Source organism: Electrophorus electricus, chromosome 12 (genome assembly GCF_013358815.1).
Source record: "Electrophorus electricus isolate fEleEle1 chromosome 12, fEleEle1.pri, whole genome shotgun sequence".
Lineage (NCBI taxonomy): Eukaryota > Metazoa > Chordata > Actinopteri > Gymnotiformes > Gymnotidae > Electrophorus > Electrophorus electricus.
Window position 1 is genome coordinate 3,146,371 of NC_049546.1, and position 17,150 is coordinate 3,163,520.

A 17,150-nucleotide genomic window follows, 5' to 3' on the forward strand; every position below is an offset into this window, starting at 1 on the left:
TTATTTATGCTAAATCATGTTTGTGGTATACAACATGCAACAATGTAAGATTAGGGTTTATTTTATTGTTCTGAAAATGTGTAATCAAACGTATGGAAAAAGATATATACATATCATAATTACTAAATACATTTTACAGCTCTATTTGCATGAATGCAGATTTTTAAAGAAATCTCAGATTAAGCAAAGGCATGCTGGCTGTAACTGTGGCAGTATAATTACACCCATGCCTTATCTCTAAGCAGGGTTCGTGTTGGGGTGGTAAATTGTCAGTCTTCATCTACCACGTCCTCCTCTGAGATAGACCAGTTACCTGCAGATGAGAAATCAAGCAATAAAAGATTTTCACCCTACTGAAATATAGTGGCGCATCCCTTCCAGGTTCCTGCAGCTAAACCATCCCGTTCCAAGTAGATCTCACCCTGCAGATGGCGCTCTACCGTCTTGGAGAGCGTCAGATACTGCCTGCCTGTCTGGCTGGATCAGGTGTGTGGGTTGGAACTAAACTCTGCAGGAGGAAGTGCGTCTCTGACCCACCCCCCACGATACCTCTCTGAATCAGTGCCAGCTACATGCCAGAGTATGTGGTATGAAATCCATCGTGGCACAAAAGCATGGCAGTACTAACCGAACAGGAAAACCAAGACAAATCATGAAAAGCTGTTGCCGGTTTCTGAGACGTGAACTTGGCATGAAGCCTGCATCACTGGGCCTTGGGTCTCAGGAGACGCACGGCCCAGAGTTAACAGGAACAAGTGTTCTGGCATGTTATAGCTATTCAGCAAAGCATAGTCTCAGCATGTTTACATTAGCACAGCTTTAACACGTGTTTAACATGCATCTCTTGTATGTCAATCTCGTGTTTACCGCGTAGTTGTAAAGAGATCCAGTCAGCAAGCGCAGGTATGGAGGTGTACAGCCCAGGCTTCTGACAGATGTCCCCCCTGCTACTCAGACCCATCAGAACCAAACTGGAATCGTTTGCTTGGCAGACCAGAGGTCCGCCTGTGTCCTCCTGCCAAAAACCGTTCCAGAGTGCGGTTGATAAGCGTCGAAACGGCGTTTTCACCCGTAACAGAGACAGAAATTATTCATTAATAATGTTTGGATTTATGAGATGAATGTAATGGTTTTGCTGTGCTCGAGGCAGCTTGTTGCTTTAACAGCGGTCATGCCTTTATGTGCAGTCAAGTGCAAGCAAGAACTTGAGTAAATCATTTAAATAAATGCTGCCGCCAGAGGGCACTACATTCATTCAAGCCAACGTTGCTGCGTGCAGTTCGCAGACGGTTGGAACGGAAGGTATTAAATGGCTTCTCACCATGCAAGTGTCACTGTTGGCATGTTCTGTCTCATGCCAGACACACAGCATGTGGGAGTTCAGTGCCTTTGGGTGGTGCTGTACACACTCTGTGTGCTCCAGCATGGAGACTGCAACCAGTCGCTGCCCTGTACACAACACAGGGGCGAGAGAAAGATACAGGCTGAATGTGTTGCTACATATACATAAAGTGACCTGCAAAACCACTGAGACAGTAGAAAGTGTTTATAAAGGTGCTATTTCAGGAAAGGGGTTGAACAAGCGCTAGCTTAGCTGTTGATGCCTGCTGTGGTGATTCCAGTACTGAGTACTGTTTGAAGAATAAAAGTATGCGCTTCACAAAAAGACCCAAGTTTTTGTCATAAAATCTTAACAAGTGGGACTTGGTAAACACAAGAAAGTATAAAAAGTTCACGTTCAAAGTAATTGAGCAAAGTTCAGGAGTGGGTTAGCTGTGAACTGGTGCATGTCGATCAATTCAGCAAATAGACTTGTGATTTGTCAAGTTTGCTCATTAAACATAAGCACGCACGCGCGCACACACACACACACACACACACACACACACACACACACACACACAGAGAGCGAGAGAGAGAGAGAGAGAGTCAGGGCCTGCTTGTTACTTTGTCTGAGAGGCTGTTGGATAAACAGGTGTTTGGCGTACCTGTTTGACCACTCTGGACAGCCGTCCAGCAGTAGACGTAGGAGAGGACTTCCTGTCCAGCCAGAGGAAGACGAACGGGTCGAGTGTGCCGGGCCAGCGGGGCAGCGAGCTGAAGCAAAGCCAGGTCATAGCTCTGAGTGATGGGGTCGTACCGAGGGTGCCGGAGAACCTGCCTCACCACGCCACTCTAAAGGACAGACAGTGAAACAAAGAGAGAGAGCGAGAGCGGGAGCAGGAGTAAGGAGAGAAAGAATGAGAGTCATATGAGAACACGTGGCACTTTGAAAAGAGGTACAGGAAGTCTGAAACAGGATAGACCACTCTGAGCCAGCAGGAAGCAGCAACAACCCCCAGAGGTACTCTGCCAGACCTGCCTCTCCTCTCCCTTATCGGCCTTCACCATCAGCAGTCTGAGGTGCTCCACCCTGTAACCACAGCAGAAGAGCAGAGCATGTGTTTGAACAAAGACCAGTTTTACTGGCTGAAGAGCTATAAGACTGTTGGCCTTTTCGAGATTTTCATTATTGTTGTAAGAACATCTTGTTTAATTTTATGGGAGAATAAAAATAATTCTTAACATCTGCCAGTGGACCTACAGAATTTTATTTCATGATATGTACTTACAATGTTAATGGCAGTTTAAATATATATACACACACACACACACACACACACACCCCCGCACACACACAACCCTTATAAGGTTTTTTTTTAATGACAGTGATGTAATTCTGATCCCACTTTCCCGTGTGTCCTACATTTGGGATCAGTGTTCTACACGAAGGTGACTCACAGCCGGTAGACGCAGTGGGCGGGAGTGAGGATCCAGTCGGGCTGGACAAGCGCCCCGCTGCAGTAACCACCCGTGCCCAGGGTTGGGCCCACCTGCCAGGACCAGGCTCCCTTTCCCCTCTCCCGGCGCTCCGGCGCGGGTGCAGCGAGGTCGCGAGGCATTCCACGCGGAGCTGACAGACAGCGTAAAGGAGGTCGAGCAGTGTGGCTGACAGCTCATCAGGCAGAGATTCAGCCTGACGATGGACTAAACTATAGTCTCTGCGTTGGGACTCTGGTGAAAAAGGCTTTAATCTTGGACTGCGATCTTAACTGCATTACTGTGTATACTAAATAGAGCAGCATTGGTTCATGTTCTTGTCCATCTGCTTTTCCGTGTGTCAGGTCTCCGTTTGTGTTTAGACTCAAGGCTGTTGTACACAAACATCAAGAAAAATGAGAAGTACTGCATTTGCTGCCTCCTTCCTAGGGAAGCAAACCTATGTCCTGCGCGCTGTTTATCTCGCATGCGCTGGGTTTAGATTGCTTCCAGTCTACACCAACCTTTCTCTGACCACAGAGCGAGAACTCCACTTTCGCCATCTCCATCCACCTCCGGGACCGCATGCTGATCGTCATGGAGATCTGCGCACAGACAGAGCCCTTACAGCACACAGAGAAGAGCAGCAGGGCCCTGTGGTTTGTGCAGAGAGCTTGTGGGAGAACTTGTGGGAGAACCCTGGGCGTGTTCGTCGACAGAGAGGCTTGTCTGGAGCACTCTTTCATTGTTGTGCCATCGTGGGACGGATGTATTTGAATGAACTGTAAATCTCTTTGACTGAAGTGGAATCATTCAAAACCTCCGAAAGTCTAAGAAACCAAGTACGGTATGAATACTTAGAGTGCATGACTTCTAACGCAGATGTGAACGCTCGCTAAATATATATTCAATTGTTCAAAACTATGTACAGTGTACACCTTGACATAGATGTCCACGTAGGCTGACAGCAGCGTATCTGAAATATGTGTGTTCTGTGAAATATTGCATTGTGGGGCCTGGAATGTGAGCAGGATCCTCACCTTTCTCACTGATGAATGAGAGAGTGGCGTTGAAACCCCGGGCGGAGACGCTGCCATCAGCGCCAAACTGCACAACCATCACTCTGCTGTAACTCAGCACCGGTGGGGGCAGGCTGTGGCCACACGCAACCACTTGAACCACACACGAGAGAGAGCTACATTACCCACAATGCACAGCAAGTCACGGCAGAGTTTCCCAGCTGTGACACAGTGGAGTCACGTCGTCCGCTAATCCCCAAGCCCTTCGTGAGCAGGGCTATATGACCGTGTTGAGCTGTGAACAGAACTCTCTGAAACTGGAGAATAGGAGAATTTCTTTCAGTGTGGCGGTTTACCAATTTCGTCTCTTGCTTCAAAGTCTCCGAACACGGACAGCGAGTCATATTCGCAGCTCTCGGACTGCTCCAAGTCAAAGTCGGCAAAGCAGAGCTGCAAAAGAAAGCAGTGTTGGGTCAGGCCTCACTTTGTTTGCAACAACTTCCTGACTGTGTAACGGGTTCTGCTTTCATTCCTGATGACAACACACATGAGAGCACACAGATCCATTTGTATGCAAACTGTAATTAATTCATGACCTTTAAAAAACACATTAACCACATTAAAACAAACCGGACACGTTCTCATTATAGATTCTAATTAGTGTCTGGTCAGGAGCACTGTAACATGGCGGTAACGGGGAGGTAACGGGGCAGTAACAGGACAGCTCTGATGCTAACAGGTATCATGTCCCTCTAGCAGTGAAACTGATCAGGGGAGAATGTCCACTCTCACTGCATATTCAAACAGCCAATGAATGTATTCATGAAGAGTCAGCTGGAGTGAAGCAGACTGCACCTGCCACCCGCACTGGCCATGGTTCACGGGATCGGTTACCTTGACGACATGGCCCTTTGGGGCGTAGACTATCCAGCGGCAGTGGGCGTTGTTACTGTAAGGCTGGGGGTAGTTAGGGCTCTGCACAGCCCTCTGGGATTGGAACAGTGCCACTGTGCCACAGCCTGACTCTGAACAAACACAAAAGAGACGTACTGCAATTACAAACAAACACACACACACACGCTATAATCTCCTAATCTCCCAGTGGACAATGCCATGTTCCCTGAACCACAAACACGGCGTCATTCGGTGTCACATTTCTATCTGCCAGAGGTCGTGTAGAGGGGAGAGAGAGAGAGAGAGAAACAGAGAGGAAGAGAACACAGTGGTGTTTTCATCTTCAACTTTCTTAGCCGTCCCCTCTCTGTTTCCTTAACAACAGGTCCTCTGGCGTGCCTGTCGTCATGGTCACGACCCCGCAGGGAGGGGTCCCCATGCCCTGAGCCCCAGCACCTGAGGGAGGCGGCAGACAGAGATCTGCAGGGACGCCTCCTTCAGCCAAACCTCCCACCTCCTCTCACACCTGAACACACCCTAGCAGGCAGGCAATTAGGATAACCATGACATCTGATGTGGGACGTGTGTGGACACAAAGGGCTCGTTCGCCTCTATTCAGAGCGCCCACTGAAACCTGCCAGGACACATCAGCTGTGAGGCGTGCAGACTGTCAGGATGGTCTTGGCCGCGCTGACAGATGTACGAGGCGAAGTGGTCTTAGTCGCACTGCTCGATCTCGGTTGTGTGAGGACGCAATCTGGGCCACTCCTTCATCCCACCCTGACGTGCTTCCTGCCACTTTCCTAACGCTGTCCTTTGTGTGGTAAGCTTATGGCTGTGCCTCTCAATGGGACCTGTTTCATAAGTGTTCCACCGCAAGTGAGAAAACAGAAGCAGCATTTTGCATAATATTTTACAAAGCAAACAAAAAAAAAACAACCAAAACAAACCAAAATACAAACCCAGTTTGGTGTTTGATCGCCGATATCAAAGTGCTGAGCTGCACTCCGATCTGTCAGTTTCAGTCACTAAAGCCCCCTGAAAAAATGCGAGCAGCGTCTACAAACAATGGTGCCTACGAACTAGCGGCCTGCGTTGATCACGGTCACACGCTCTTGTCTAGCCATGAGCATCTCTGGGAATGTCGCATGGTTGCGCTGCTGGTTTTACAGCTCACCTGAAACGTAGTCCTCCCCCACGGCTCGGAAGTGAATGGAGAAGCCGGCGCCCGACGCACTGAAATCGGACGCAAACCGGAGCGTGGAGCTGTTGGAGTGAACGAGCAGTGGGGCTGGTGTCACGGCGCCACAGAATCGCCCTGGGTGGAGACACAAGGTGGAGACACGAGGTGGAGTTACCAAGTCGGAAACAACTGCTGGACTGCAGCTCAGTGAAGCTCCGTTCAGGAGTTCCGTGTCATGCAGATCTCTGTCGGGGATCAGAGGGCCTTTACGAAGCCCCAGATGAAATAGGCCTGATCGGGCAGACAAAGGCTGTCGTGCAGTGCTGTGTGCACTCTGGGTAATTAAAGGAGCATCTCTTCTCACTGCGTCCTCTCACCTATAGGCAGGCTGTCCCCTGCAAGCACTGTCAGGTGGTCGTTGTGGCAGAGGGAGTCATTTTCTAGGTCAAACTGCAGGAATTCCAGAAGGATCTTTTTGCCATCTGGCACACGGATGGACCATGTGCACAACCTGCTCACAAAACAATGAAGCAGCTTTAGTGATTCCGAGAAGTCTAAGGCGAGTGGGTCTATTTCTGAAGAAACGCTGCCTAATGGAGCAGCAGGCAGTGACAGTTTTTATGGCTCACTCGTTGTTTCTGTAGTTCAGACCCGGATGAGCTGGGTTTCGGATAATGCCCTCAGTCGCTGTTAGAACTCCATCTCCCACACTGCACTGGGAGCCTGGTACCCCTACAAAGAGATTCACACTTTTGGATTTTGAAAAATTATGAAAGTTGTCTAATAAAACAATGGCCAGAAGTCCCCTTACAAACAGCATTAACTCGGAGATTTGATGAACCTTTTCTAAGCAGCCACTTCGTGAACACAGGAACGTTAGTGAACAGTGCAGGCGAGCCTCTGTACGTCGGCGCTTTCATCCTGTTGTTGGTCCAGCCGCGTCCGCATCCTTTGCCCCAAGATGTGACGCCGACCACTACCCAGTGACCATCTGTACGCTGGCAGAGCAGAGGACCGCCCGAGTCCCCCTATGGCTCACACACACACACACACACACACACACACACACACACACGCAAGTGAAAGACCCCGCCTGCACCTCCGATTGTGAAGCTCCCCAACGGTTCCAGAGCGAACTGTTTCGTGAAAGCTGGTGGACTGAGTATCATTTCGACTGCTTCCTCTGTAGCATCAGGACTTCTACAGCCCTGCAGATTGAATCCACCTATAAGCTAATTACTAAGCCCTTCATTTGTTCGGTCGTGTGTATTGGAGCAGAAACACGGGGCACTGGACGCCCATGGCTGAAATGAAGGACTCGTATATTTTAAGAAGATATCAGTGTAATGTCACAATTACATAGAACATTGTTGTTGGTTCAGAGAATCAGTTTGATCCAAAGAAGCATTAATGAGTACAGCGAGCCAGCAGAGAGGGCATTGCTCCCGGGAGCCTCCTGGAAGTCTCCTTGGAGCAGCATGTTGAAGCAGGCAGAGGTGAACTTTGGTACCTGGCACGCATCTCTGCCGCCTCTCTCCGGCCCCGCACACAGCACTGTAAAGTGCCGCTGGTTCAGTCCGAGAGTGCGCAGGACATGTCTGCATACGGCCGGGTCCACCAGCTCCAACTGCACCTCGCGGACAACTGGAGCCCTGGGACCCCCTGAGTTGGGGAAACCCACAAAATGTACACTTTTCAGGAACGCGGATTTGGAAAATTGTGGTCGGCTGCAGAATAGCAGTCACATCTGTTGCTAGAGGGATAGCGACATAGAAGATAAACTTCCATAAATCTTTACGATTATCTTACTCTCATATGTCCGTCCCCATCCGGCAACGAGACACGTGGTCTTTGGTGGAAAGACCTCACCAGGAGCAGGCAGACACACAGGCTGAGCAAAGTCACCTGCCAACAACATAATCAGCATCACCATAAATCCACATTTCATCAAAGTGCCCTAAAAGACTTTCAAAAATCTATCATCTTGAGTTTAGTCATTGCGGAGCAAATATTTTTTCAGTGTCTACTCAAAAGAAAATGCACTGGGAAAACTGTAAAACATTACAAAATAGAAATGAAAAAATTGTGTAACGTGAAGTGTGGAGTTCTAGAATATGCAGCGGGTATGTGGGTAAGGAACTTGCTGAAGCGGATATGTCCCTCCAGCTCCAGCAGGGCGATGTCATAGCTCATGGGAAGTGTTCTGCTGTACTGCTCATGGAGGGTCACGTTTCTCAGACGGAACCTCTGCTCGCCATGGTCCCTCACCCTCTGGTCATACTCGCCCACCACGGCCTCCACACCATTCAGGAACTCCCTGTAAGAGGGAAAAAAATGGGAGGGTTTAGTTTCTACAAATTTTTATTAACCATCAGGAAAACCGTTTTTTGAGATGTGCAGTTTTTAATCTGTCAAATTTACTTATACTTTTCTTTTACTTATCTATGTATCACACCTTATTCATTCTCTAAATTTATTTGTAAATTTGATCTGCATACAGTGTTCGCAGAGACTGAGATGAAATATGCTATAAATAACGAGCTATAAATGAGCCATGACATGCATTATTATTCTTAGCGCTATTTCGGTTGTTATCCTAGAAGGTGCAGCGTGTGGAAGGAACTGCGAGCACCTACTCTGAGGAAGCTGAGAAGCAGTGTGCCGCTGTCAGCAGCAGCCGTTCAGTCAGGACCGCAGCGCCGCAGAAATGAGAGCCCCTGAACCTCAGGGACACCTGGGAAAGGCAGGCGCACACGCCACGCTCACATCCGGTCACTACTGCCTCACTTCCTGCTATTGCCTATTTACCTCAAAGCCTGAAACGTTAGTGAATAAAAGCACATGCCAGCCAAGGATTAGAACCGTAAAGTGCCGGCGATCCTCCGACGACCCTCAGAAAGCGATCGGCTGGGGGCTCTAACCGCGGAGAGCCACACTTTGCCCCTGAATGAGACGTCCATCCAGGCTCTACAATGACCAAACGTTCACTCTCATTAATTTGCGGTCTTTACCAAAACACAGTCCGCTTCCTTTATAAAGAGCCATTGAGCTGCGAATGTGATAAGGACAGTATGTTCTTACCATTGAGCAGGGCACTGACGTTGGCATGGGAGTATAACATCGGACGAAACATCAGAACAATGGCAAAGGTCCAGAGGGATGAGTCGGCCATCCTGTGTCCTCACCGAGGTATGGCACCTTCAGGCTAAAGCACTTATATAGGAGCAAAGGGGCTCAGTGCAGTGAATAGGAAGACAAAAGGGTATTCATTAACCACTGGAAACCCACGTTCATTCAGCATGGTGACCAGCCTAATGGCCTGCCCATTTGATGACTATGAACTTTAAAGTATATGGGCTGTTGAGTCAAATGTTTTAGCATGCCATGTTCACAAATTAAAAATCTAAGAACAAGTGAAATTTCCTTGTTAAACCTGTTACGTTTTTTTCTTTCAGTCCGGTTTATGAAGGGCAAGTTTAATGCCGCAGAAGTCGGTTCGGTACGGCTGGTTTTACTGGGCACTGGTCATTCAGAAACAGGAAGTTATGACCGCCTAATAAAGCCTGAGAAACGCGCGCAGCCAGGAAAGGCGCCGGAGAGAAGTGCCTCTCGGCCTCACTGCAGCCAAAAACACAACAAAAAAGGCGCTCGCCAAGGTCAAAGATAGAACAATGTCTGCTGTGGCTCTCCACGTCGTAAACAGCTCGTGTTTCAATTAGTCAATAAACGGAGCAGTAAATAAGCCAAAAGGGCTCCGATTTTACTGTAGCCTGCAGTCCTGCTGACAGGAAAACGTCTCGCGGTCGTCAAAAGACGTTTCACACGACGCGAACAATGACCTTTTAATCGGGGAGCTTTAAGTCAGTCCGGTTTGCTTAAATTGTAAAGACCTTTCCCAACATACACTGGGGGAAAAAAATGTCTAATGAGCAAGCTGAGGGAAGCAATGGTAAGCAAAGCCGAAAGGCCACATGCCCTGAGAACGCTCCTCAAACCCCCACCTGCGTTTACCTCTCTACCAACAAAACTGCCTTCTGTTCAGCATTCCTATAGACTGAAAGCAGTAGGGACGAGATAAGCTTGTAATCACCGCTAATTTTGAAAACAAAGGCAGGTGCATCACGAAGTAGAACGGCACACCTGTTTACACGGGTGCACAAGGCAGACTCACCAGGTCCAAAGATGCGGTGATCTGAACACCAACAAAACAGAAACTCTGGGGGGTTTTATCCTGTAACTGGCTATAAAATGAAACAATGTTTTCAATGTCGGTACAGGCGGTGCTCCTCTGCGGCTTCGCCTGTTCTGACCTTCACATGTGGTATCTGAGGTCGTGCCCTTTCATCTACACTGCCGATAAATTGAACACAAATTACAGCAGCCTCCAGTTTTTCCATTCAGTTTATCATATTACATTTATGCATTACAATGAACATTTGAAAACAAGTATATGAAATGAAAATCAGTGAATTAAATGAAACTCGATGAACTGGCTGACAAGAGGGAAGAGTAGTGTGATTGATATGAAATACATCTTATAAAAATATATCTCCCTGCTGGAAGGAGAAGGCAGCTCATTGGCTCCTGTGGCAGGCTTGTAGGATCAGGCTCTGAGGACACAAAGAAATAATCGACTGTTTCTTTATATGATGTTCTCGGCCTTAGAGAAATAGGTCACATGAATTTACCATTATTGTCCAAGTGCAAAAATAGTGACGTCGAATCATGAATTCAGTTACGGGTCATCAGAATGGTCAGGGTTATGAGCTTTAACTGGTGTATTTTTGTTTGTTTGCTTGCTTTAGGCTCCATGGTTGCCTCTGAGGAGGTTTTATCCAGACCGAGAGCCCATGCCCACTAACAGAGGGGTGCTCACTACGACACCAAAGACAACAGCAGCCCAGAGGGTGACGATAGCATGCTGCGCGGTCAACACCATGCCAACCCTGGCCAGCCCATCACCAAGCAAAAATGCCTCCAAGATACACTGCTAACTATCAGAAATGAAGATTTCGCAGCTTTAAGGGCATACAGCTAGTAAATAATCTTAGAGAATGTGTGAGTCAGAGATGCAGAAAGTCGGGCCTTTATTTGACATCCAGGCAATTGTTGGCCTGCTGGGGTTGATTGTCTTCTTGGTCTGCTGGCCCAAAGCAGTAGATAATGCTAGTCTTTGTTGCTCACACCTCAGCCATGCCCAAGCTACAGGCCTGGCTGGCAGCCAAGACAGAGAGAGAGAGAGAGAGAGAGAGAGAGAGAGAGAGAGAGAGAGAGAGAGAGAGAGAGAGAGAGAGAGAGAGAGAGAGAGAGAGAGAGAGAGAGAGAGAGAGAGAGGTGTGTGTGTGAGAGAGAAATAGACAAAGAATGTGTTTGTGAGAGAGAAATAGACAAAAAATGTGTGTGTGTGTGTTTGAAAAATAGAAATAGAGAATGTGAGAGGGTGTTAGGGAGAGAGATAAAGAGATAGAGAAAGTATAAAGTTTTAGAGATATAGCATAAAGTAGCCAGTTAGCAGGGAGATAAGACCATCTCAAACAGATGTTGTAGCTAACGGCACAGCACTGCACTGCTTGCTTTCAGGAATCTCCTGTTAATAATGTCGTCGGCGACCTGCATGCTAAACTCTCACGGGCATTACCTGTTCTAGACATCAAATAATACACCTATTGTGTAACCATGTCCAAGTGAAATCTCCAGGGTGAGGTTACCTGGCAACATCTGTAAATTATGGTAATGGTAATTATGGGATACCAGAAAAACCTGAATTTCTATGTTGAGCTCTAGATATCAGTTCTGAATGAGAGATGAAAAGTTGAGGAAAGGTGGACCATATTTTAATACCTTAGCAATCAGACATATATTTAACATTTATCTGGAAAACAATAAAGACTTACATTCATCATTATTTTTTTATTATGCTCCTAGCAGGATAGCAAAAACAAAAACAAAAAAATTGGAGTTACAGGAATGTGTTCAACCACACCATAGGGAAATTCTGCCTAGTGTTAGTGTCCCCGCCAGTGACTGAAATAAACAGGTAAACGTCCATATCTGTTGTGAGTAAATCCTAAATCTCTTGGCCAGGCCTACAGCTTTTAAAACTCATTAAGGAATCTTCCATGTAATGCGCACGAAAACATCATCATATAAAACACAGTTATGTAACCCTTGAATAAAGCTCAAAGTACTTCATAAACGTTTTAAAATCGTTAAATCGTTTATAACGTCACTTATGGGTTTGATTGCGTGATCTGGCAACCCTGGTTCGGCGGCGTTTCCAGTCCTCTTCAGATAGCTCAGCTAGATACAATTGCGTTTGGCATCAGTAGTGCGCAGATCTTAGATCTTTGTGGGTTGTGACACTCTCGGAAACAAACCGGAGGGCAGGGGCGTATAATCACGCATCTCAGGTAACTGGTCGCTTATTTCGCGTGTCCAAATCGTTTTGTGTTTGTCGGTTTGGCCGACGGGAACTGTCGGGGTTTGGATGCTAATATTAGCGCGTATCTCACGCGCACGGCTCGCGAACCTCCGCGGCCGCTCGCGAGTTAGCGGTGCTAGCTAGCCGTGCTATCTTAGGAAAGAGCGCGTAGCTACGCTTCACCCTCTCCGTTTTAGCCTTCACCCAGGAGTTTGTTCAGTGGTGTTAGTTTTAAGTCCAGTGTGGTAAACGCAGTGTTGGATGCGTAGCTACGGTTAGAAAACTTTTCAAATATTGGTTAGCTAGAATAGTTGAACGTTACGTCTCCGTATGTTCAGCCACACTCAGCAGTAAATAAAAAAAATTAAAAAATAAAAATTATATATATATATATATATATATATATATATATATATATATATATATATATATAAATATAAATTTGTATGTATGTATGTATGTAATGGTTGCTGTCGTTTTCTCATACTTGTCTGCAACTTAACAGAGGAAATACTAGTTAGCTAACGCTAGACATCGTGTAACTTTTAACCGGAACATTAGCTATCCAGTCAGAAAACGTACCAGCACAACTGGTGAGCTGTGCAATACAAGGCACGGATCATTCGGCAGAGACACGACAGTCAGTCAGCATCAGACGTCCACGGTACGTTTAATATATTTTGGAGTAGCTCGGTCCCGCTACGTCTGTCGACTAAGGATTTCGTCGATCATCGTCAGTTTGTAGTATATGGCTTTAAAACTTTGCACTGCATGTGTAAGTCGTGCCCGGTTACTCCTACCGCATGGGCTACACCACCCAGCCATCTAACTTGCTGACTTATATGGCTGGCTGGCTACTTTAGTAAGGGTCACAAGAGCTTAGTCACTGCTGGTTGGTCAGTGCACGCCAGTTTATTGCGGTGAGACAGCCAGCATTTGTCTCCGTGATGTCGTTCAGTATGATTACTGGGTTACTGCTCCCTTTATCTGCTCTCACGCATGCGATAATGAAAACCTCAGGCTATCAGCAATACTCCGTCAACACTCATTCCAGCCCTTTCCTCAAGTTTTCTTGTGTTGCGATGAGTCTTACATTTTTAGCTCATCTCGCACTTTAGTCTGGCGGCTATAAGCAATCTCAGTGCTCCGAGCGCCTTTTTGTAAGTCAGCTTGCAATTGATGCGTCATCATTCAAAGCGAGGATGTGGAATATGTGCACTGAAAGGGACCTGCTGGTGTGATGACCGTCGTGAGGTGTGTGGGATGTTCACGGTGCTCAACGATTAGGTCAGAAAACGGTAAAGGCATCGCCAACTCTGTAGCACAGACGCACATGCATGGCCAATCTTCCTCGCGCACATATGTGGCAGTTTATACTCGCGCTTTTGTCCTTACAGCATTCTGCGAAACTGCACGTGGCAGTGCGAAGTCATATCCCACTGGGAAAGCGGTAAAAGCGCACGAAAGTCAAGCGGCGTGCGCGCTATTTAGAGCCAGGTTACAAAACTGGAAAGGTACGCAACGCGACCGGAAGCGCCGGTATTGCGTCATTGGGGGAGGGGCGGCGTACCTTTTGCGTGGGCGTTGACGCGTCGAGTCTAAACGCTCCGCCCGTGCGTGGGCCCGTGCGGTGCCAGTATAACTCGGGTTTAAACCGCTCTAGTGCAGTTGTTCGCTTAGATTGGCTGCTCCATGCGCAATACCGTGGGAGGGCCTGACTCCTACTCCTTATTTTCTGGAAACGTCCTGAGAGGCTTGAAAGGTATGCTCTGCAAGAATGAAGCATTTTATTCTCCTGTGGTTAAAATGAGATGCAACATGAATTGGACTAGTCTATACGTTTTATAAATGAACCTATTGCTAACACATTGCTGCCCTTGCAAGGATGAGGTCTAGTCTGAAATGATCAGTATTAAAGCTAGATTTGCAGGGAGTTGGACATTGATTGAGTGCAATATTCAGAACTTCATCAATCTTCATCTCTTTGGCAGAGTAATAACATTTTGATATACTCTGTACAAATTGAAATGTTCAAAATTTGGTATTGTATTTTTATCGCCTGTTACCGTCTTCTGTACCTTTCCTTCTGGAATGTTCTACAGGATCTTAAGTATTTATTAAAGCTAAACTCTGTGGCTGATGAAGCCATTTCAGTGTAATTTCTTGTCGGTTCCGTTTGTTCCTCATAAGTATCGTGTTATTTCTGTTTTTATTCTCTGTAGCAACCTGTTATTATTTGGAAGCCTCTGATTGTGAGATTACTATTTAAATCCCATACATGCGTGTCATGTTGCTTTTTGCATTATATACATTATGAATTGTTCAGGAGGAAAATGAGTGGTTTGAGTAGTCATGCACGATAGAAAACCTCACTAAGTGTAAAGGATTTTTAGAGAGTTATTGGCTTGTAGACTGAAAGGCTTTTTGGTGAAGGAGTTCCAGCAAAACACCCACATGCAGGAAGCATCTCCTGCCCAGTACGGTTCCCTGGTACTGGCTTGGCAAAAGTACAGAGAGTCCTGTTTATAACACCAGGTTTGAGGGGAAGAAGAACCACACACACACACACAGGTGGCACAAGCTGGGATTCAAGTAGTAGGTCCTGTTGCTCACTGCCTTAATCACAATCTCAATATCATATTTTTAGCATTTGTGCTCTCTCTTGTTGCCAATAAACAAAGCTTTTATCTATCTTAAGATTGAATGGATGCCTGTATTAAAAAAGTGGGTGGGTTATTATGACTCTCCCAATTTGAAGTTAAACCTTGGCTAATGAGTGAAATGACATGCATTTTCTCCTTCTGATATGATATGGGTTCAATACTGAAATTGTTGGTACCCAGTATCAATGTTCTGGACTGTGGCAGGTCTAGTATTCAGTGTAGGTTCCAGGTTGCAGTTCATATCTCTGTAAAGCTGACAGTTCCAGAACGAACACGTTTCTGTAACGTTACCAGCTCAGCAACTAGCTCCTGTCCACCAAACACCTCTTGGTTGGCAGAATGTTTACTGATACATTTTTGTTTGTCATTTGAAGAGTACCAGTTCAACGCCAGAGCTCAGTGTGACCAGCCACTTCAGTTCCTCACCTCATTGTTTTCTGCTTGGCTTTGTGCTTGCAGTTTCCAAGGGGCTATGTGTTGTCACCAGGGTTGTGCGCTGTAAACAGTGTCTTTAACTGCTGTGTTGACCGAGAAAAGACCGTCCAGTGCAGCTTGTCTTCAGCAGGCTTGTGGAACCCGTTTTGCCCAGGGTGGTTCATGCTCACCTTGGATGAGGTTGATGCATCAGTCGTGCTGTGCTTATGCCACTTTCTGATATTCTGGATACATTTACTGAATGTGCCAAACATCTTACGTAATCACACATGTTGGATGTTTCTGGTCAGTTGATAATCGCAGACACACATGCACAAAATGCAAAGGGTAAAAAGTAACTTGATGGAAGCATGTGAGAGTGAACTGCTAGATAGTGAAGTTTGGGGAGAAAGTGTCATGATCCGTGGAGGTCATGGTCAATAAATTCTAGCCATCAATTTCAGTTCGAGGTCATGCACAGAATCCACCATTCTCAAATACATCAATGTGTTTTCTCCTTCTGACCACTGTGACAGATGCACCTTGGTTGTGTCCAAAACATGATCACTGGTGAGATGTATTTGGATGCTGCTCAAAGGTGTGTCATTTCAGAATATCCCCTGCCCCAGAAATTGGCATTGCAGCTCCTTGATAAATGTATACCAACAGTATGGTGTGATACTGCTAAGAAGGTAAGGTCATGAAAATCAGACATCCCACCAACATTTAAAATGTGGCTGAGGGAAGTCATGGACGGGCTGCATACCGTGAGGATCAGATTTGAGCTCTCTGGTAGACTTAGCAAATTCTTCAAAGCATGGAGTCCTTTCTTAGAGTACCTAGCCAGCACACAGGTTGATTGACCTTGTAGCTGTAGCCATATCCTCTTTTTATTTGCACCTTTTACTCTTAAATTAGAAGCCTGACTGTGCCTGGCTGGTTGGGCTCTGTTGGTTTACTGTGAGTGAGCATGAATTGGGTGTTATTAAATCAGTCTGTAACGTTGAAGTGAGTGGACTTGTTTATCTTGTCTTGTGACTGTGGTTTTCTGTACCCAGTAAGACCCACCTGACTCTATTGCTTCCTACAGGATGGTATCACGCCTGCGGTACATGGTAGGACTGCTGTATCTAGGGAGTGTCTTGGTCCCATTTCATCATCTCTAGTGTCAGGGAAGTTCACCCAATCAAATATTTAAATTCCTCTGACAAAAAATACTTCAAATCGTGCTTGAAGCCACGTGTGTTTTTACACGTGGTACAGTGAACACCCACGGTGTTTCTTTTGATGTGCCGTTGGGGAGAAATAACTCACTTCCTCAGACTTGTCAAGCTTTGATGGAATGGTGAGCAACCTGAGTTGAGAAGTACCTTTGGGCTACGTTTGAGTATGGCAAGTAAAGTTCAGTAGATCTAATCTCGTAGCATTGTTTGAATGCAGCCAGTGAGGCCATGCCACTCCTTTCGTGAAGCTAAGCGGTTCCTTGGTTTCATGTAAATACCACAGATCCTAATTAGACCAACTGCTTTGATCTCATCACTTAATCCATTCTGAGTTCTTTTGTTTCTGAAAATGTGTGTTCACAAAAAGATAACATTTTATGGTAATTAAGCTGTTAATGTACATTGTTCCTTATCCTTATTTGAAATGGTGGCAGGTCATTACTTGCTATACATACTGAGTTTCTGACTAACTGCTGATTGTTTACCTTGCCAGATTCAAGGAGAAATCCAGAACTTGCGTGAATGAGGTTCCAG

The 17,150-nt window shown here is 46.3% G+C and overlaps 2 protein-coding genes across 2 annotated transcripts in view; one reads left to right on the forward strand and one right to left on the reverse strand.

Moving 5' to 3' along the window:
• LOC113582490 (ovochymase-2) lies at positions 1-14,134 on the reverse strand. The gene is made up of 21 exons (XM_027018261.2): positions 13,887-14,134; positions 8,977-9,108; positions 8,741-8,862; positions 8,532-8,629; positions 8,040-8,212; positions 7,705-7,800; positions 7,406-7,557; positions 6,737-6,923; positions 6,525-6,627; positions 6,273-6,406; positions 5,890-6,030; positions 4,713-4,843; positions 4,175-4,268; positions 3,840-3,971; positions 3,324-3,404; positions 2,782-2,953; positions 2,359-2,413; positions 1,989-2,175; positions 1,322-1,449; positions 868-1,015; positions 1-313 (listed from the first exon to the last, which is right to left on the reverse strand). The coding sequence occupies exons 2-21, from the start codon at positions 9,065-9,067 to the stop codon at positions 270-272; spliced, it is 2,469 nt and encodes an 822-aa protein (XP_026874062.2). The 5' UTR covers positions 9,068-9,108; positions 13,887-14,134; the 3' UTR covers positions 1-269.
• The window catches only part of far1 (fatty acyl CoA reductase 1), a 17,304-nt gene continuing 12,325 nt past the window's right edge, over positions 12,172-17,150 (forward strand). The window contains exon 1 of the mRNA XM_027018262.2: positions 12,172-12,305. The gene's annotated coding sequence lies outside the window, so the exon portion shown is untranslated. The remainder of the gene's footprint in view (positions 12,306-17,150) is intronic.

What these genes read in the sequence shown, in the direction of transcription:
- LOC113582490 (XM_027018261.2), bottom strand. Translation starts at nt 9,067, where the DNA reads ATGGCCGACTCATCCCTCTGGACCTTTGCCATTGTTCTGATGTTTCGT. An exon ending in GAAGTGGCTGCTTAGAAAAG is followed by an intron (nt 6,628 to 6,736) that starts GTTCATCAAATC and finishes ATCTCTTTGTAG; the next exon opens with GGGTACCAGGCTCCCAGTGC. An exon ending in GGGGGAGGACTACGTTTCAG is followed by an intron (nt 4,844 to 5,889) that starts GTGAGCTGTAAA and finishes GTGTTTGTTCAG; the next exon opens with AGTCAGGCTGTGGCACAGTG.